This window comes from Microtus oregoni, unplaced genomic scaffold (assembly GCF_018167655.1).
Source record: "Microtus oregoni isolate MIOR12 unplaced genomic scaffold, Mior012 000000F_ref0000247, whole genome shotgun sequence".
In the NCBI taxonomy this organism is placed as follows: Eukaryota; Metazoa; Chordata; class Mammalia; order Rodentia; family Cricetidae; genus Microtus; species Microtus oregoni.
Window position 1 is genome coordinate 87,923,992 of NW_024543059.1, and position 22,422 is coordinate 87,946,413.

The 22,422-nt window shown below is 36.1% G+C and overlaps 1 protein-coding gene across 3 annotated transcripts in view; it reads right to left on the reverse strand.

Moving 5' to 3' along the window:
* Positions 1-12,664: 12,664 nt before the first annotated feature.
* Positions 12,665-22,422, reverse strand: part of Col11a1 (collagen type XI alpha 1 chain) — a 165,360-nt gene continuing 155,602 nt past the window's right edge. For all 3 annotated transcript variants that reach the window (XM_041650929.1, XM_041650914.1, XM_041650921.1), the window contains 4 exons: positions 18,865-18,977; positions 17,764-17,832; positions 15,850-16,083; positions 12,665-14,305 (listed from right to left, as the gene is read on the reverse strand). In XM_041650929.1, coding sequence (XP_041506863.1) covers positions 14,159-14,305; positions 15,850-16,083; positions 17,764-17,832; positions 18,865-18,977 — 563 coding nt within the window. In that variant the 3' untranslated portion in view covers positions 12,665-14,158. The remainder of the gene's footprint in view (positions 14,306-15,849; positions 16,084-17,763; positions 17,833-18,864; positions 18,978-22,422) is intronic.

A 22,422-nucleotide genomic window follows, 5' to 3' on the forward strand; every position in this document is an offset into this window, starting at 1 on the left:
CAGAAATATGATCAAGGAACAAGATATCTTGATTGAGGGAGCCCTTAATGATCTAGAAAGAAAACTGACTCTATAGAAATTCCAAGGAATGCACAAGTAAGACCCCAGCCAGGACCCTAAGCAATAGAGGAGAGTCTGAACTGGCCTTGCCCTGTAGTCAGACTGATGAATATCTTAAATGTCCTTATAGAATCTTCATCCAGCAATGGATGGATACAGAGGCAGAGACCTCCATCAGAGCACTGGACTGAGCTACCAAGGTCTAGCAGAAGAGAGGGAGAAGTGAGAATATAAATAAAAGGTCAAGACCATGATGGATACATGCATTGAAACAGTCTACCTGAGCTAATGGGAACTCATCAACTCTAGCCAGACAGGGAAGAAACAAACAGGGATTCAAAGTAATCTCTTTGAGTGTGGTTGACAGTTGCATGGGTGGAGCAGACTTAGGGACCACTGGCAATGAAACCAAGATGTAACCCACTGCTTGAACTGGCATTTGGAGAACCTATTGTCTTCGGGTGGATACTTTTCTCAGCCTAGATATAGTAGGCAGAGCCTTGGTCCTTCTGCAAAACAATGTGTCTTAGCCTCTCTATGGAGTGGATAAAGATGTGGTGAAGGGCAAGTGAAGGGAGTGGGAGGTAGGGAAGGAGTGGTAAACTTGTACAGTGAAAAAAAGATAGTTTGTTTTATTATTAATAAAACTAAATAAAACAAACAAACAAAAAAAAGAAGTGGATTAAGGAATATATATATATATATTAAGAAAATAATAATAATATTTAATGCACATGCAGTGTTCTTTCCACTTCTTTTATGTAGATCATGGTTCTTGTCCAGAGTCATAATCTTCAGCAACAGTCAATCTAGTTCATCTTCTCAGACTCTAATAAAGGTGATGCTGTGCACTGTGGCTTTCTTTGTTTTCTTTGTTTCTCTAATAATTCAGTAATTGCTGCTATAGACCAGGTAGAGTTTTTTTTCTCTAGATTGAATCAGGAACCCAGGAGGTGGTTGCTTTCTGTTTACTTTAAGTTTGAATTCCAGATTCATGACGTTTCTTTGAAAACACCAGAGATGCTTTCATTGCTCTTGACTTTTCGATAACCTGTGGGGTAAGCCATCCATCAGTAATAATCCATTGGTTCAGGTTATTACTTATATCTCTACCTTTGTAATGTCATCCAGTGTATCACTGTATCAAATCCCTTCTCTTCCCACATCCTTTCCCCAGCAGTTAAAGTGAAACTAACTTAGGACAACAGAATTCCAATCAGTGATCAGTTCATTTGTCACATTTCATTGTTTCCTTCACATCTCACAGATGGCAAGGCAGCAGACTGATGGTGGCAGGCATTCATTTTGATAGGACCTTCCCAGTTTTTGGTTGATTTCACTGTTCTGATAATAAAGGAAAACCTTCCGGTCACAGAGCCTATTTAATTGCTATATTTTATCCTGTTTGTGATTTAATACACTTTTCCCAGTAACTGCCTGATCATCCAGTTTTCATTATATTTTTAAAAACATAAAATTTTGTTTATTTTTCTGGACAAGTTATTTCTTTGATCAATAATTTCTAATTCTCATTCTTCTTATTCTATTTTTTCCCTCTCAAGATATTAGCTCTGCACTAGGGAATAAAATGTCTGGAAAGGCAAACCGAAATGATGTAAGCCAACTGCACACAAATAGTGGGGAGTGCTCGAAGACACAGCCAATTAGAGAATTATGATCCTGTCCAAAAAATACACCGGACACTCATTTCTATTGCATCGGGCTCTACGAATTTAAAAGAGAAGCCTGAAATTTGTGTTTCTAAAGATTAGCAACTAATTTAAAATTTAAAACAAAGTGTCTGTGAGCCAGTATTATTCAGAACAACTATCATAGTTCTGAAGGACAAATCTGCCTCTTCAGTGCCCAATTTAGGACTTCTATGATCTCTTTAATAATTTCTCCTCTAGTGTTACAAAGATATCCACCAAATACGACTCCTGTGACTCATAATAATATTCCTTAGGAGGCAAGGGGGATCAGAGCAATTTAAGGTCTACCTATGGAGGAATCACATCTCCTGTACTTTTTCAACTCCATCTGGCAAACAGTTCCCCTCTGACTCAAAGAACCATCATCTAGCTGACTGCTGGCAATTGAGCTGGGCTCCCCCAAAGAACACAACACAGGTATCAGTCCAAATCACTCTGTCCTGGGGATGGGCCTGTCTGCACTGAAAAGTTTATGATGCCACAAGCTGGTATATAGTTGTGCCGCTGCCTCAGCAGTGGCAGCCGAGTGCATCTGTCATGCAGGCTCTGCAGACATCAATACAATTGTTATCTTAGGTGCTGGGATTTTATTTTCCGCAATCCTTTATTTACTTCATTGAGCAGTATTGAATTTTCTTCTGCCTGAGTTGGACACTGAGAGTAAATCATGAGCAGGTGTTTGAAATTGTCCTCCAGATGATTACTTGCTTCTATTTCTGCTGTGTTTTTTTTTTTCTCTGAAGTACCGTTTTGGATTTTCAATTTCAGTGGTCAGCCCTGTGTTCCTCTTCACTGTGGAAGTTTAAACAAGTCTCTGAGGCATGGCTTCCTATTTATTCCTTGTTTTTCATGTGTCAGAACTAGATGGTCCACACCAGTGGAAACCACAGACCTTTTCACAAGACTTTTCAGCGTCATCTTGAAGAATGGTCTAGTCTTATGAAGGAAGGAAATGGAGGAAATATTTTGTTAATATTAAAAGAAATTTGGGCAAGTTTCCCTTATGCTTTATGCCTTATGAGATTTTTCTCTACTAAAATCATAATGAAATAATTTTTAATACACTTACATTTTCTCTCTCACTGTCACTGAAATTGAAAAGTGCCCCATATTTATAGTCATTTATTCTAATACTCATACTTTCTTGGATCACTAATTAAGGGTACAGACATAATTTAAGATTTATTACTCTTAGTAGCACTGTTATTGCTATTATTTTTAATAATGTTTCTAATGGTTAATCTTGATTTCAACTTGAAATGATTTAGATTCCCCAAAGGCAAGCCTCTGGGCACACCTGAGGCACACCTGATTGATTTCTGGTTGACTTTTCTAGGGTTTTTTTTTCCTCAGTTACACGATCAGAAGTTCATAGACCCATTCTAAAGGTGGGTGGCATCTTGTAGTGGCTCTCATATAAGGAGGCGCAAGGGAAAAGCTTTGACTTATTATTCCTGCTTGCCTTTGTGCTATTTTGTGTTCACTTACTGTGTGTGCTACTAATTCTGCCCCTGCTGTCCATTGCCGACATCAGAACCCAATTTCTTCAGCATTCCAATATGGATTGAAGACCAGTGGCTCTCCAGGAATTCTCCTAGCCTGGAACATCTGATTGGACCAAAGATACTGAGAGGGTACACTGTAGTGTTCAGTCTCTGCTCTGTGAATCAGCAAATGAGGACTGCCCAAATAGTATTCGCCAATTACTAGTATTCAATACTAATGTGATACCCTCAATTAATTATACTAATAAATCTTAACTAATACAATTATTTTTGTTAGTACCTCGATTAACTTTTAATCTGAAAGGTAAGAATTTATACCTGCCTCAGGAGCCATTATTTTCTCAGAAGGAATAGAAAAATATGTGTTTTTATCTCAACCTATTGCCGTTTCATATGAACACTCAAACTTTAATTTCACACCCTCCATTTATATTTAGAATCTGTCTGCCAAAGACTATCTGATGGCTGCACAGATCAAAAAACCCTCCTGTCCCCTGAACAGTCAATATTTATTGACAAATTTTATGTTCCCGCTTGCAGGTGTTTTTTATTCTTTTCATATCTGAGTATTTGTGGGGAATATAATTGGCCTGAAGATATATACAGTTTACTCTTGAATGAGTAGATCTATAAGCAAAGTTTCCTGTTTTTTTGTACTGGGAATATGAGATCTCTAAATTTAAACTGCTAACTACTCACTCAACAATTTCTAAGGGATATGATAGCACTGGGGAACACTCATGCATGTTTCATGTGTCTGTAATAATATAAATAATAAGAGATATTTATTTAATACCTCTTATTAGGTTGCCAGGGCTGTACAGACCACAACCCACATACTAAGAGGCTGTAATAGGGTCATTCTTCTAGAGATTAGTTGAGAGATCCTGTCTTTCCCCCCTTTTTCTATTATTATTTATTTTTAAAAACAACCTTTTCTCATTTTACACACCAATCCCAGTTTCCTCTTTCTCCTACTTCTCCCACCTTCCACCAACCCCATCCACTCCTCAGAGTCTAGCACACCACTTTGAGACAGGACCAAGGTGCCACCCACTATATCTAGGCTGCGTATAGCATCCTTCCAAAAAAAATGGGCTCCAAAATGTCATTTCAAGCACTAGGAATAAATTCTGGCCCCACTGCCAGTGGCCCCTCAAATTGTTTCAGCCATACAACTGTCACCCACATTCAAAGAGTCTAGTTTGATCCTATGTAGGTTCCCCATTTGTCAGTCTGGAATCAGCAAGCTCCCACTAGCTCAGGTCAGGTGTTTCTGGGGATGAGATTGTATCTTCTGTGAGCAATAGGAAAAGGGTAAGTTCCTGCTTTGGTGCCTTCCCTGTATATGTATCTGTCTCTAGTTCAAATTTCTTCTTTCTTTGAGGAATTTTTCATAATGGATCTGATTCTTTTTTTTATTTGTTTTCTATACAAAATTTATTCAGCCTTCAAGATTACATTTAGTGTTCTCAGGAACACAGACAAACCATTTTAGCCTTCACTGTTCTCTTCTCTCTGATCTCTGGTCACAACAATCTAAGTCCTTTTAATTATGGTACATATAGAACAAAGCTCCCTAAAGCATCATATAAGTGTAGCCATATTTTCTCAGTGAGGACTAGGACTTCTAGCAGGGCTGATTAAACCAAGGTCTCCTAACTCCAAGTTTACTGTCCTTTGCACTGAGTTCTTGTATTACTTGTGAATTCCATGTCTTCAGAAGTGCTGATGAATAATAGCACTTTTTATGGAAAGTATAGTTTGGGCTCTTTTTTTTACTGTTTCCTGTTTTTTATTATTATTATCTTATTATTTAAAAAAATACCAATTCAAATCCCCACTCCCTTCCCTCCTCCTACTCCATCCCTACACTCTCTTACACTTCCCCCTCCAATCCTAAGAGAGGACAAGGCCCCCTGCCCTGCTGCAAGTCCAAGGCCCTCCCTACTACATCTAGGTTGAGCAAGGTATACACAACGGATCAGATTCTATTATATTAAAGTTAATTACTTCTGTAAAGCTCTTGAAGCAGGGATGATGGAATTTAAGCTATGTTTATTAAATAATTAGAAATCATTTTGACAATGAATGTTACACATTTTTACTCTGGTTGTTTAGGGCAAAGTAACATGTAGTGTAGACAACGTGAAACAGCTGTGTAACCCAGGGCTGAAGCTGTGAAGAAGCTTCGTTCTTACTGTGCTTCAAAAATGAACTCAATCGTATACATTTGAATGATCTGAAAATATTGAAGACTTTAAGAGTAGTAGAAGATTACTAAAAAGAAAAGCTGAACATAGTGAAAATGAAATTTGAGTGAGCAGGGGAAAAGATAGGTAATGTGGGAGCTATGTTTGGGGTCATAAAAATGTTTAAATAAAAACACAAGGTATGTTTATGAGGAATAATGGGGTGGGAACAATCAAGGACGTGTTGTCAGCCTTGTAGAAGATGCTCTTACCTGGACTATTTCTCCCTCGCTACCTAACCTTTTGCTCTGTAAAGAGAATGTGATGGTATCTCTTGTGTAGTTCCCACGAGTACCTTCCTGAAGTAAAAGAAGTGATGGAGGAAGGTCATTGGTTAAATAAAAAAGAAACTGCTTGGCTCTCATTGGTTAGAGATAGGTGGGAGGAGTAAACAGAACAAAATGTTGGGAGGAAGAGGAAGTGAGCTCAGTCTCGACAGCTCATCTCTCTGGAGCAGATGCCTGAGAGAGACACCATGCTCCGCTCCCGGGATGAAGCTCCGACCCAGGATGGACATAGGCTAGAATCTTCCTGGTAAGCGCACCTTGGGGTGCCATACACAGATGATTAGAAATGGGCTAAATTAATATGTGAGAATTAGCCTAGAAGAGAATGGGCCAAGCAGTGTTTAAAAGAATACAGTGTCCAGGTAATTATTTGGGGCATAAGCTAAGCTAGCCGTGCGGGTGGCTGGGGTGCTGGGGACACAGCCCCGCCGCCCTTATTACTACAAAGAAGTAAATTCATAGTCATGAAGTCATTTTTAAATTAGTTTCTCAAAATCTATCTAGTCATCTAGCAGCTGCTCTGCAGTATATACCATGTTCCAAGAAAATTATCAGAAGGAACACAGCTGTATACAGCAAACAATGAAAATATAGGAAAAAAAATTCAAGTTTTTTTATCTTAGTGGATATCAAGCATTATGTCAGGTTTTAGATATATGAAGGTTAACAGTAAAAACGATGTGTTCATTAAGATTAGAAAAAGAATGGCCATGGGTCATTAAAAAGTCCTTCATTGCTAATTAGATAATTTAATGTTTTCCTTTTCCCCAAATTCCTGAGATTATTACATATGGCTCCTCTCAGACCAAGCATTCAATAAAACAAAAATTTTATGTATAAATGATTGAGTCCAGAGCCACGATTAAAGTATAAATGCTGTCCTTTTTCTTTCTCCTTCAGTAGACAGGATCTTGGGTTCCTTTTGCTGAACAGATGTGTTACTCAAAGACAAATCAGAGACTTCAGAAATGCTAATGCTTCTGGAAACAATGTGTTTGTCTCTGGAATATTCACATCACTGAGGATTCTGCTGAGAAGCTTGCATACTAGCTGGCGAGGATTCGCAATGGTTGCAACTGAGCTTTGCTTCCAGATGCCCTGCTTGAATGAAGTTACTGATGGAGGAAGGTCATTGGCTAATAAAGGAACTGCCTTGGCCCATTTAATTGGTTAGAAGATAGGTGGGAGGAGTAAACAGAACAGAACGCTGGGAGGAAGAGGAAGTGAGCTCAGACTCCACAGCTCTCCTCTCGGGAGCAGACGCCAGAGAGAGATGCCATGCCTGGCTCCCGGGCAGACACACCATGAAGCTCCGACCCAGGATGGACTAAGCTAGAATCTTCCTGGTAAGACCAGTTCTCACAGATTATTAGAGATGGGTTGATCAGGATATCAGAATTAGCCAATAAGGGCTAGAGCTTAAAGAGCCAAGCAGTGTTTAAATGCATACAGTTTGTGTGTTGTTATTTCGGGGCATAAGCTAGCCGAGCAGGCGGCCGGGGTGCTGGGAACGCAGCCCTGCCGCCTCTTATTACTACAAGTTACTTAGAATTAGCTTGAAGATTTGCTTATAGCTTTTTATGTTTATTTGATGATTCATCTCTTCTTGTGCCTTACAGATACATATTTAATATAAAAAGAACTAATTTGAAGACAATACTGACTAGGATATTGTTGTGGCTTGTTCTCAAAGACGAGTCATTATTGGGATACCAAGCTACCACTGAGCATGAAAAGCAGCATTTATCTCCAGCTTTTGCAAATCATCTATGAGACAGTACGTTTTGCAGTTTAGAAAGTTTTTCACTTATGAATATGTCAGGAATTTCATTATTACACTTACAAATTTTATTTCTACAACTTTATCAAACTAAAGATAAAACACATTTTAAAAGAACAATTCTTTCATGGTCAGCATTAAAACTGTCACCTATTTATTTCTATTTTTATTAATGTGTGTTTGTGTATGCCTGTGTGTGTAGGTGCCCAAGGAGGCCAGAGGAGTGTATAGGATTCCATGGATCTGGAGTTACAGGTTATTGTGAGGCTACCTGAGGTGAATATTGGCAACTGAACTCACACCTTCTTTATGAACAAAACTCTCCCTTAGTTACTGAGCCTCTGTCTAATTTCAATTTATTTATTTTTAAATTTATATTTGATATGCTTTTGAGCTAAATATGCATCCAGGTAAAATCTTTATATACACATGAATATATGAGATTTATTCTTATTTAATGACTTAAAACACATTTTTTTTTGTATTTTCCTGAAATAGATGAGGTACCCAAGCTTGTGTCATTAAAGGTTTAGCTTTACACTTTTGCACAAGGCTGGTTAGTGTGTTCTACAAATAAATTTTTCTTCTGTATGTCTTTATCCACTAAATTTAAAGTTAGACCCACATAGGTCTGATCAAAGAACTCTCTTTAATTGCAGATATATTTTCTTCTGTGCTCTAGAAGTATTCCCTTCTGGGAGGGCATGTAAATATTTTGTTTAGAATAGAGGCTTTAAATACTAGTGATTTCATGACTAGTCTCTTTCACAGTGTGTGTTAAAATGCCACTGGATAGAAGAGATATAAGATATACATTTTACTCATCATTTTATAAAATATAAACCTTTGTGTTATGGACAGAAATACTGTCTACCTCTTTATTTAAATAGAGAGATAGAAAGGTAACTTTAAAATAGGGCTGTGCACTTTTCACTGTCCTCTTGTCAGTCGTCTTGCAGGTAGACCTGCCATTGCAAGGATACTATTATGTAAGTCCTAGTTATATTGAACAAACATTGCAGAGACAACTGCAATTTGTGGTTTTTGAAGACAAAAGTTAACTATGTTTCTGTAACTCTTTTCTACCACTCTTTGTTTTGTCCTGATCAAATTTCCTCATAATTATTGACTGCTGGATTTAGAGAGACAGTAACTGAGGGTTCTACATGAGTTGATAGGTAGTAATTACTGGACTTGCAATGTTGTATGCAAGACATTTTTATTTTTTGTCAGTTACTTCACGGTAAATCACCTTGCAATCTTCATGGCTCTCTAGGCTGCAAGTGCATCAAACTGTGTCTAATCTTACAGCCAAAAGATGGGATGAGCCAAGTATAGAACTTGAGAGAGCTCTGAACCTATTAAATTCACCCTTCTGGAAAGGAAAACATCCTGGTACAAGAAAGGGAGACATGATGAGTTTGACCATGATCATTTTTCGGATGAGCTTGGACTTGCTGCTTATTAACACGACTTGTGATGTGGTTTGCTACTGTTGTAGTTTTTTTTTCTAACCAGACAAGTAAAACTCTGCTTGTTTGGGTCTCTGTACTGACGGGTTGGTGTAGGGATTTATTACTGAACAACTAGATACTTATAGAAGTTCTGGACTGTGCATGTTATGTGAGAGTGTCCTAGGTTACATGTCAGGAACTAATACTGTGGGGATTATAGTAATGGCTGAAAATCTATGGTTGCAGCTATTACTATTTAGATGAAATGGGCTAGATGTTTAGTTTATATGGTGCAATTTTGCTGCAGGAAGAAGATTGAGAGGATTGCTGGTAGTAGTGCAAACTTGTACAGCCACTTTGGAAATCAATATGTCAATTTCACATAAAATTGGGAATCAATATACCTCAAGACCCAACAATACCATTCTTGGGCATATATCCAAAGGATACACACTCTTACCACAAGGATATTTTTTCAACTATGTTCATAGCAGTATTATTTGTAATAGCCAGAACCTGGAAACAACCTAGATGCCCTTCAACCGAAGAACAGATAAAGAAATGTGATACATTTATACAATGGAGTACTAGTCAGAGGTAAAAAAAAAAAAAAACAAAAAAACAAAACAATGACACTTTGAAATTTTCAGGCAACTGAATGGGACTAGAAAAAGCCATGCTGAGTGTGGTAATCCAGACCCAGAAAGACAAACATGGTATGTACTCACTCATAAGTGGATATTAGATGTAAAGCAAAGGAAAACGAGCTCACTGGCTCTGGACTAACAGCTGGGGAACCTTCATAGGACCAAATTTGGCCCTCTGAATGTGGGTGACACTCAGGCATTTTGTGGGGCCACTGGTATTGGGACCAGGATTTATCCCTAGTGCTTAAACTGGCTTTTGGAGCCCATTCCCTATACCTTGCTCAGCCTAGATATAGGGGAAAAGCCTTGAACCTACCTCAAAGTGATGTGACACTTTATTGATTACCTATGGGAGGCCTTACCCTCCCTGAGGTGGGGATGGGGTGGCATGTGGGGTGGAGATAAGGTGGGTTAAGTGGGAGTGGGAGATGGAGTAGGAACTGAGATTGGAATGTAAAACAAAAAAGACTGTTTTTGTAGGAGGCCACTTGTTCATTTCCCAGCTGCCCAGATTCCCAAATAACCACACAGAAACTGTATTAATTAAACCACTGCTTGGCCTATTAGCTCTGACTTCATATTGGCTAACTTTGCATATTAATTTAACCCATTTCCATTATTTTATATTTTATCATGAGAATCGTGGCCTGCTGGCAAGGTTCCACTACATCTGTCTCCAGCCGTGGCTCCATGGCTTCTCTCTGACTCCATCTTCATTTTCCCAGCATTCAGTTAAGTTTTCCCTGGTTAACTCTATTCTACCCTCTCATGGGCTCAAGACAATTTCTTTATTAACCAGTGGTATTCACAGCATACAAAGGGGAATTCCACATCACCTCCCCTTTTCTGTTTAAATTAAAAGGAAGGTTTAGTTTTAACATTAGTAAAATTACATATAACAAAGTTTTGCTTTAAAATACCGTAAGCTTTAGGACCATTCTCCTGAATTGTTTTATTTTAAAACGTATAAGATTTCTGAAAAAAAAAATGTATGTTTATAAGACATGTGATCTCAGTTTTAAAAACTAGCTTTGCACCCTTATGTCTCTTTGGCCTCCTTGCATTTGGTGCAAGGAGGGAAGATGCTTAGTTAGGAGTTATACATTTGGCTTTTGCATATCTATTTCAAAGAGAGGTGTGTATATATATATATATATATATATATATAATTATAATGCATTTAATAAATCATACATATACTGATGCTTTAATCCTAGTATAGCTTTCTAAATAATATTATTACCAACCATGTCATGATGAATAGAAGGCAAGAGTGACAAAGATTTACTATAGTGGGTTTGTGATTCCTCATGCCAGCTATGTCCTGAGCATGAAAAATATCCTCAGCTGTAGAGAAAGAATATTTAAAATGTATAAAAGCAGAAACTCTTGTATTAAAAATTTTGGAAAATCTATTATACACATATGAGAAAACTTAAGAGAGCATTCTCAAATTTTAAAAATATACTAACAGATTGTAATACTAAAATAAGATAAGAAATGGAAACATTTCTAAGCTATAGCTTATTGAATACATTTTTTCTTGTATATATTGGAGATATGTAGTCTTTTATAAACTCTGTTGTGTGTGTGTGTGTGTGTGTGTGTGTGTGTGTGTAAATGTATGGTGTACAAATGACTAAGGTATTACTGAAGTATACCTGAGAGTTAATAATCATCTTTCCAAATTTTTTGATTTATTTATTTTTTTGTTGTTGTTGAAAAAATTCAGGGAAACCTGATGGCTCTTTGGACTGACAAGGGAGGGGGACTTGATTGGGGGAGGGGGAGGGAAATGGGAGGCGGTGGTAGGGAAGAGACAGAAGTCTTTAATAAATAAATAAATTTAAAAAAATAAAAAATATTTCTGCCTCCTCCCCGCCTCCCATTTCCCTCCCCTTCTCTCCACTCCTCTCTCCCTCTCCCCATTCCTCTCCCCCTCCTGCTACTCCATTCCCTTTCCCTCTCTAGTCTGAAGAGCAGTCCTGATTCCCTGCCCTGTGGAAAGTCCAAGGTCCTCTCCCCTCCATCCAGGTCCAGGAAGGTGAATATCCAAACAGGCTAGGCTCCCACAAAGCCAGTTCATGCAGTAGGATCGAAACTTAGTGTCATTGTCCTTGGCTTCTCATCAGCCTCCATTTTTTGATATTTTTTAACAGATTCTTTTAAAACAATTTGTAATGAAATAAGTTGATTCATTCAGAATAATCCCTTGTCACTTTATTTTGGGCTTATAATTTAACTTCTTTGAAAAGAATTAAGGCAAATGTCTTTTGTACTAGGGTGTGGCCCATTCTTTCTACAAGATCAAAATGATCATCTGTATTTTTATTCCAGTAACTTATATTTATTCAAGTGCCATCTAATAGATGAGCTTTATACACTGAAATGCTATTTGTTTTACAGATGAAATCAATCATAGGGAAGAGAAAAATATTTGGATACCATGTAGAAAATGATATCCATATAAGGAAAGAATAGTTATCTCTGTATTCATTCTCTTGGAGATCAAGTTTATTTCATTTAAAAAGACAACTTTGATATGCATTGATATGCAACAAATCTCTCATTAACATATAATGACTCATGTAAATTATCTGATATATGAAAGCTTTCTAGATGAGCAAATATTATTTTATTGTGATTTTAATACTTTCAAATAAAATGCTTGGAAAATATTTTCAGTTTTAAAGTCATGAACACATTAAGTCTTTGAAAAACATTTGCTCGTGAAAATATTTTTGTAACACTAAATATATCTTATCATTATTTTGAAAGTAGAGTATTGCCATTCATTGCTGACTGCATTATATGTTTTCGAGCTTCTCTTTGAGGACCAACGTGCAAGCATTATAGTATTTTCATCTGGATGGTCAAGGATGACAGTCAAAGCCTTTCTGTAGAAAAAAAGTGATTTACAGCCAGTTTAGGAAAGAAAATGACCAATCCAGGTAGACAAGACTTGATTTATTGATAAAGTTCATATCTCCCTCCTCCAAAGGACATTCACAAACTTGGTTTCAGAAATAAAGAAATTATGAATTACAAAGGTTCACTTTTAAATGTCAAAATTACAGATTATGTTTTTTGATAAATTATCAGTTAATAAATGTTCCAGTGGAATCTGGTATCAATTAATTTAACACTTCATATAAGAAATTATAATAAAACATTTATTTTTCAAGTCTTACATATATTATTTAAAATAGATACAAAGTTGAGTTGGTAATTTTTTAATTTTAATGCTAGTTAATTCAGGCTATGTGAAACAAAATACCTTAGTGGAAAAAGGAGGGTGGCTGACTGTTCTGAATAAATATGACTTTTAAAGCAGCCCACCCATATGTATTTAGCTACTCGGTTGGTCAAATGTTGAATATAATTATCTTAAAAGGAAAGCAATTGTATTTGTTGGGCAAATAAAATAATATTTGAGACTGTTATTATTATACTACTTAGATAAGACTCAAAGAGTTCATTGTTTACAAATCTAACATTGCACAAATTCATAAACATTTGCTTAGTTTCCATCTTTAATGTTTGTTGGAATTGCTGAAGCATACTGAAGACAATGAGAGAAGATAAAGCAGAGAAATTTAATTGTACATAAAGTTATTTACTGGGTGGATGTTAAAATAGTTTTCCATACATACGTTCCTGTTCAAAAATATACTTTCTTGTTTTCCATATATACAATTATTCTGTGAAATCTGGGCTCCAAAAAGAAAATATCTGAGGTATAGCACTGAATTAGGTATTAAAATGCATGATCCTTTAGGCTGAAATTCAACAAGTTCCTTTCAGCAGAGAAGAGCTGATTGGCATGCGCTCCTGAAAGCCTGGGTTTGGCGCCATGTGTAATTTGTTAGTGCCATCAAATAACTGAACTCTGCAACACCAACATACACAAAGGCATTTTATTATTAATCAGAGAAAGGGAATAGGGTCATCAGAAATTACAAGTGTCGTCTTTATAACACTATATTTTATTGTTACCACAGTTCCACAATTGTCATTAGCACTAGGTGGGATTGAGAGTCATGCGCAAGTCTTGGAAATGGACACATGAATGACAGCATAGAACTGTACATAAAATAATTACAGTTTATTAAACACACTTTCACTATATCTTTGATGGATGGGAATGAGCACCATGTGTTTTTACGAATATATATTTTCTCTCTCTCTTTTTTTTCTACAGCACCAAAGAAATCCAAATAGGAAAAGGAGAGATGATGGTTGATACCAAGAATCAGGCCTGTTGCCATCTCAGCCACACTATCTTATACTGGTATGACTACCAGAACTTCTGCCCTCTGACTTTGCCTCCAGCAGGTGTCGGTGATTCCTAAACACGTGTTCTCTACTGTCCTTATTGCAAACTTGCATGTGGCATGAAATGGGTTGGTGGCAGGTACCAAGGTACTTTCTCTGTTGGTTTCATATTGTCTTCATCCAAACTTAGCCAAGGAAGCAAACTGGACCGACTTCAAATCCAAACTTCTGATTCTGATCACCAAAATCATTGATCATTACATCAATGATGGGTACCTGATCAATTTTTGGAGTATTGATCTCAATCACAGTCTTTTCATAGCCTTTTCTGGACTGTAAAAAATAAGCAGAAAATAAAAGTTATGTCATCACTTCTTATTATTAAGATCCACGGTATTTTCTTCGTTGACTATCTAATCTGAGCTAAGACAATGAGAGAAGGGAGAGCCCTGATAACTATGTAAGAGCTCATTCGTTATCACTGATGTCACATTGATGTTTTCAATTTTGTTGACAATTATACTTGCTATTTTATTTCAACTACTTGATTATTCACAATTAAAAGGGTCTGGATTAGAACGTATAATTCAATATGAAATGTTTATACTCAATCTTACATGAATAAGAAAATCCTTACAACATTAGGTATACAGGGGCAGAAACATAATTATTTTATGAGAAATCAGAATGAAGTGTGTCAGAACATGATGCAAAAAATAGAGCTGTGTGAGGGTGATTCTGAGAGTTTGTGGGGAAGAAAACTCCAAGAAAATCAGACAAGAGTCTTGTGACCTCTGTTCCTCCTATACGTGGATTTGCTCTTAGACTGTGCATTTGTGTGCCTTCCCAGCTTTAGGACATCGGAGTGAGTGTGCCTTAAATTATACATTGCTTTGGTTATTCAAAAATGTTTCCAAGCATATCCTGTCCTTGAGTTTCTTTGCAGACTGAACTCGTGTGAACTTGATCATTTGATGTTGCTTAACCTTCAGAATATAAATTATCTGATGCTCTAAATAAAATTGGGTGCTGCTTGAGGCCTTAGTTTGCCCCATTTTTAGGCTCCGTTCTCCCAGGATAATACCACCAATTAGAGTGTTCACAAATCAGTAAGATAATGGTCAAAACATTTCTACTACTGTATTTTAATTTTATAAACCTAGCAGTGAAATACCCTGGGGAGTTTTATAGCTTTGCTCATGTACTTATTTTCTCTTTTTTGTTCCTCTTGGACCAGACTCACTTGGCTAAAATCATGAACTTTGTTGCCTGCAGTTGAGACATCTCTAGTCATTAACACTAAGCTGAAGCATTAGCTAGGATATGGAATTCCTATGTGCTAAAATAATCTTTCATCAGAGAGAAGTGAAAATTAGTAACTCTAAAGCTAGTATATTGATCTTTCCAAATGACAGGCATGAAAAGTCATCTGTTTTATAAATGACACAATGGCATTTATGCCCTTTGTCATTTTAAAATCATGGACTTTGAGAGTAACTATGTTGTTTTATTTTTTTGTTTGAGTGACTGCTGGCAATATTTTTCAGATACTGGATGTAGACAAAATAACACATGAACTAATATTATCTTCTATTATATCTTCAAAATGAGATGTTTAGGTGTATATTCCAGAGTATTGGTATGTATGTATGTATAGTGTGTACGTACAGCATGTGTGCACATGTGTGATCATTCATGATCCTTAGTGGTTTCTAATATTATTTATCTTGATATAACACTGATAAGCACAAAACTTTAATAACAATTGGTATCCATTTTAAGAGAGACATCTGGTTTTGAGCCATAGCAAGGCTGTCCACACTGCCTCTTATATCCACCCAGGAGCAAAGGCAGACGCAGACTGAGACTGAACTCACCGCACAGCCATCATACAATGCTTTGATGTGTGGGTTGTTCTCATAGGACATCTCCTCATCATTGGATCCCAGAAACCGAAGTGCCTTATCATAACTTGCCGATGACATGTCATACCACGCAATTGACTGATGGCAGTTGTAGGTGAAATTTTGTCGGGCAGAGGCAGTCAGGAGTCTCAGGAATGTCATTTGCACCATATTAATGGAATTGCCTTCCACATCTAAATATGAGAGCTGGGAAGAAAAGAATAAAAGGGCACATGTGGACTTTTCTTCTTTCTTGATATAAAGAATTCAACACTGGCCGTGAATGTTACTGGCAGGGCTTGGTGATACTCAGTGGAATATTATCATTTTATGAAGCAATATGACTTGCCCCAGAGTGAGAGTCTTTGCTAACAGCCCTGTTACCATCCCGATACCTCAGTTACTACAATACTGTTTAGCTTTATAAAAGATTCACTTTGTCTGTTTTCATTTTCTGATCAGTCAGTACTGTAAGAAAATAAATGTTTTATCTCCAAGAGATATGCATCCTTTAACTGTAAGACAGTAGTAAAACAAATATTGAGAAATTTTGGTGTGAAATAAAGGTTGGTTTTTAAACTATTTTGTTTTCAGAAATTTTATAATATATCTACTTAACTGTATCTTTAACCATGCCCTGGTCTTCTATGAAGCTTTTGTTTTTTAGAATCGATGTGAATTTATCCATCTTCAGATAATTTATAGCTTTATTTTGTCAACATCATCAAGCATAATGACCCAGAAAATTTTAGGTAATATTGCATCAATAATTTCATTTTTAAGAAGAAAGATATTCTTAGCTACAAATTATTATGGTGTAACATCTTTATAAATTATTTTATTTGGCATCATTGAAATATCTGTGTTCTCAAAATGCATATAGTCTACTATTTAAACCCATTCAGGTTATAGACTGAGACCAAGCAAGTCTGTAGTCTCCCCCCTTAAAATTCAGTTACTTAACCCTACTAATTAAAAAACTAGATGATATTCTTATGAGGTTGAAAATGGATTTGAGATGTTTTATATATAGTAAAATAAATTAAAATAAAATTAACACACACAATTCTAGATATGTGCATTGCACCTCATACAAATGAAAATGCACCATGAGTATTTAGCATGTAGCTTGATGGCTTACAAGGAAATTTTAAGACAGGTGCAAGACTACACAAGTCATTACTTAATATGGATGGGTGTGTGTACAAGTTAAGGAAATTAAATGTATAAATCATTCCCAGTGGCAAGTAATACCATTTAAAATATTACATTAATAAGTAATTAATTACCAAGATTAGTGAGAAATTGAGAAATTCCTAATAAATTAAAAATTTATATTTTAACAGCTTTTAATATAATTTTAGTTAGGGCCTTAATCTTACATTATCTCTAACAATTATTAAGTCGAATTTTTAATCATATAGCAATATTTAAGTAAAAATGAACTTCATTCAAATGAACGGTCATTTGGTTTACAACATACCTGAAACTATCAATAAGGGGAAAAATCCCAATTTCCATAAGTTCTTAGGGAAATGAGGAACAAAGAATAACTGGCTTTCAAGCAGACATAAATTAAAATGGGTAAAATCAGAGATAGTAAGTAGGTGCTGGGTTTTGACTCTTGCTATTTTTAGAAAAAATAGTCTATGATGTTAAACTGAATTTTTCATTTGATCATCCTTTTTGTGCGGAAATACTTTGGGTTATTTTGATTCAAATCTTTAGGCTTTAAGATACTACTGATGACTAAGACCTCCCAGACTGGCAAATGAGGAACCGAACTGCAAGCATCATTTGTGCTTTGGCATTGAACTTCTGAGGAGGAATAATTGGAGTTTCACCTAAGGAGTTTGAGCTTTTGTTGCATGTGGAGGAACAACCTACCAATTTTCCCCTCTTAAATTCACTGTACCAGCTTCCTGGTTTCTCCTTTGGCCATGATGAGATTCTTACCTGTTGTGAAAGAATGAGAAAAATTGATGAAAAGCTTTGTATACATATGTATCAGATTATTGTACTAAGAATAGGAGGCTAAAACCTGTTCCCAATCCTATAGGCCTTATATTATACAAAATGGGATCTGAGCAAACTTCAAACTAAATGAAAGAAATAGAATGAAGACTGGGTCATTTGCTTCCTGATATATTTTCTGCCAAAAAATAAAGGAGAGACTAACTCAAAAAGAATGTTACAGGATATTAGGGAACAGAAATTATGTAAGTGATATCTTATGTATTGTGTAAGCAAGACTTCTTATGTCTTCTCCTAGGGAAGATCCTGTCCCATCAAATAACCTCAAATCATAGACTTTCTTCTCAAAAGACTTCCCACACATAAAGTTAGACAACTTATCTGAAGTAGTTTTCAACCATCTGACTGCCCACAGTGCTTACTAAGAAAATGAGATTTATTGTCCTACTTAAACAGTATCAGAGAAATATAATTATGTAAGTTGAGTACAATTCTTCATAATGAATATCTGCCTGTATCTTAAGAGATACACCTCAAGTGTCCATAACTGTGAGGTAAAGTCAAGAAATTTCTTTGGTGAAACTAAGTATTCAAAATAGACATAAAGTTGGCATTTGTTCACTTAAAGAAGAGATTAATATTTTACAAACTATTGCACTTTGAGCATAATATGCAGCTGCAAGTTCTATCATGTAATAATTGGGCAGAGAATACCATGCACACTCTAAGAACTGAGATTCAGCTGTGCTATGTCATGGAAAGCCATAGAATTCTTTGAGAGCAAGCAGGTGCTTAAAGAATACATCTGGGTAGAAAATAACGGAAAGAAGGGTCTGTAAATCGTGTGCATCAGTTTGGTGCCTTATTCATATTTATGCAAATGAAATGTTCTAATTACCCTGAAAGAAAAGCAGATAAATGAAAATACTACAGTATAATTTTCCTGTTTATTTCAATATTGCAAAAACATGGCAGGAACTGTCAACATCCACCACCAAACAGATTGGTACTTACTCCCTCAGATTTTTTGTCAGGATAGATGCATGTCTCACCGCCAGCTGTGAAATTACAGTAAACTTTGAAGGAATCTCCCGAACAGCCTTGGTTAGGATCAATCCAATATTCACCTAGAAGTTAAAGCAATAGCATCTCATATATTACGCCAACAGTATCAAAATGAAAATGCATTAGATATGAAATTTCATGCTTTGATTTTGCTATATATCAGCGTATACTTGGGTAGAGTTGTTTCATGTCCCTTTTGCTTCAATTATTTGTAAAGAGCCTAAACAATCATTCTGGAGTAATCATTTTAATTATTAGCATCACTATCTATTTAGGATTCAGTTTACATGTAACCCTTTCAACATTATGTTTATCCATTCATATTAAATCTTCATTGAAATTAGAATCAGGTGCTCTTGAGCCCCCACCACACATGTAGTAATCTCAGGTTTGTAATCAACATGTTTTCATGTCTAACAAAAGAAGTTGATTGATCTACATTGCACTGAGAATTGTAACATTATTTTATAGCAAAATTTCTTATAGTAAATACAATTTCTCTTTGAACAGCATCCTCTAACAAACTTCTTTCTTGCTATTAAAGCCATTATTGAAATGTTGTAGAGAAAACAATTATGTTAATGACTATTAATTGGTGTTCTTTGAATGCAGGTGGTAAATAACATAGTAATATAACATTATTCTTTTACTAAACAATGCATTTTTACTCAGGGTTATTAGAAGATAAATTAGATATGTGGTGATTTCTTTGTTCTCTTCCTGCAATACTTAGACTGCTACTCGAGAGCAAATAAGATTTGAGTTACAGCAGTCCACTGGTTATGAAGTTAAGTTTCTGTGTATAAATTGAATGTATGTGCTTATATGTACATTTGCACATGTATGTGCATGTGGGTGGAGGAAAATAATAAATTTGTGTGTTTTCTTCTATTGTTCCACCTTTTGTTTTGAGACAGTCTCTCACTTAACCTGAAGTTTTTTTTTAATTCTTTTTTTTTATTTAAATTTATTTATTTATTAAGGATTTCTGCCTCGTCCCCGCAACCGCTTCCCATTTCCTTCCCCCTCCCCCGATCAAGTCCCCCTCCCTCATCTGCTCGAAGAGCAATCAGGGTTCCCTGACCTGTGGGAAGCCCAAGGACCACCCACCTCTATCCAGGTCTCGTAAGGTGAGCATCCAAACTGCCTAGGCTCCCACAAAGCCAGTACATGCAGTAGGATCAAAAACCCACTGCAATTGTTCTTGAATTCTCAGTATTCCTCATTGTCCGCTATGTTCAGCTAGTCCGGATTTATCCCATGCTTTTTCAGACCTAGGCCAGCTGGCCTCCTGAAGTTTTTCCATGTGGCATACTGGCTGGCTAGTGAGCTCCTGGGAATCTCTTGTTTCTTGCATACTGGATTGCTAGTGAGCTTCTGGGAATCTCTGGGCTCTTTTTCTACACAATTAGGGTTATAGATCCATAACCAGAATTTATGGGAGAACTGGAGCTCAAAACTCACATCATGCTTATGTAACCTATTTACCCACTGAGTCATCTCTCTAGTCCCATTTAAAACTTAAGAAGCTCAAATTGATCATTTAGTACTGGGACATTGAAAAATACAGTATCAAGTAATTCTATGCTACCTATACCTGAAATAATTAAATGAAGTTCTTTAAATTTCAATAGATCTATGTTTTTCATGTAACTTGAATACCTTAAGCAACACAAATATTCACATTTTTTTCTGAGCACATCCACATATGAAGCAAGCTGAGATCCAAAGTAAAACCATGCAAGTAAACAAAAATAATCCATGATTTTTGCACTCATACTATGTTTAATATTTTGTATACTTTTAGGAATATATAATTTTGAATCCCATAGGAAAAATTGTATCAGTTCTTTCAATTTGCATCAGTTTTTTCCATTCTTTAATAGTGTCCTTTATTACCTTTAAAAATACAATGATATATTAATAGTTGAATTCTTAAGATACATTTGTTCAGTGAGGTGGTTGAGTATCAGGGCTGGAGAGGTGGCTCAGCACTTATAAGCACTGGCCGCTCTTCCAGATGATCTCAATTTATTTCCAAGCATCTAAATGGAGGTGCACAACCTTCCGTAGCTCCAGTACCAGGGCATGCACTACACTATTCTGGCCTCTGTAGCATCAGGTACACAACTGTAGCATCTGGCCTCAAACTCACAAAGATTCGCCTGCTTCTCCCTTCCTAGGGCTGGGATTAAAGGCATGTGCTACCACCACCCAGCTTCTCTAGCTTTATATTTATATTTTATAATTTAGATTTAAGTTCCTGTAAGTAGAATCACTGCTCAATAATGCATATATATATATATATATATATATATATTAAAGACAATCTCATTTAATTAGAGAAAAGTACTAACGAAGTAGGGTGCTCTATAGAGATTACTGGAAAGCATAGCACACAGGCAGATCAACATTTCTGGACTTTACAGTATTTCTCATTTATTTCTGCTTCCACATCATATGTGGTTCATAATACAGGTTCTCATGCTTACACTCAGTGATTAGTTTCACATGATTAAATGATTCATTGAACTTTGACATGTATAGCTTGCATGACAGAGTCATATTCATTTATATTCATTTCAGAGCCCAATGATTTTGGCAGTTACCTGTTGATCGCCAATGATTTTCAACAGAGTAGCGAGAGTAGTTTTCTAGCACGTTTGCTAGAAAAGCACACCATCTCTTTGCGGAAATGATGCCATTGAAAAGTAGAAATCTCTCTATAAGTCACCGCAGTAAATGTTATCTTTTGAAATAAATACCGATTTAAGAACCATGGATACTTATTTATGTAGGATCCAATTAGTGTGTTTTTGTGTTAATGGACTATACTTTAGATAATACAATTTTGCGACTTTTTTTTTTTAGTAGTGTGCCACTTATGACTTATATTTGACTTTTCTGGGAAGTACTGAGTTATGAACACATGAATTTTAATATTAATTTAAAATCAATCATGCAAAACAGTACTTTCCTGGGAGTAAAAGAGATATGGAAATATATCAGAATAAAGTAGAAGACCAAGAACTGGAGAAATATTTAGTACTCAACAGTTTGCTAATTAGATGACTTTACCAACTTTTCATCAACCCCCAAATTGTTTATTCCTCAGAAGTAAAGATACGAGTCATTTCAGGCTGTAGGCACAGTAAATATTATTAGTATTAAGTAAGTTGGTTGTAGTGCTTCTGTTTATGTGTGCATCAAAGGAAAAGGATTTTGAAAAAAGTTTTAATTTTATTTTATGTCTATGATCATTTTGTCTAAATGTGTGTATATATAATTCGTGCATGCTGATGCTTGTGGAGGCCTCAATTTCCTAGAATCATCTGGAACTGTACTGACAAATGGTTGGGACCTACCATGTAGGTGCTGAGAACTAAGCCCAAAACTTCTGCAGGAGAAGTCAGTGTTCTTAATGCCCTCCAGCTCTGAAAACTAAATTTTTGTCACAAGTCATCAAGATTTTTAAATATTGCATTGACAAATCTCTTGGATCAAATA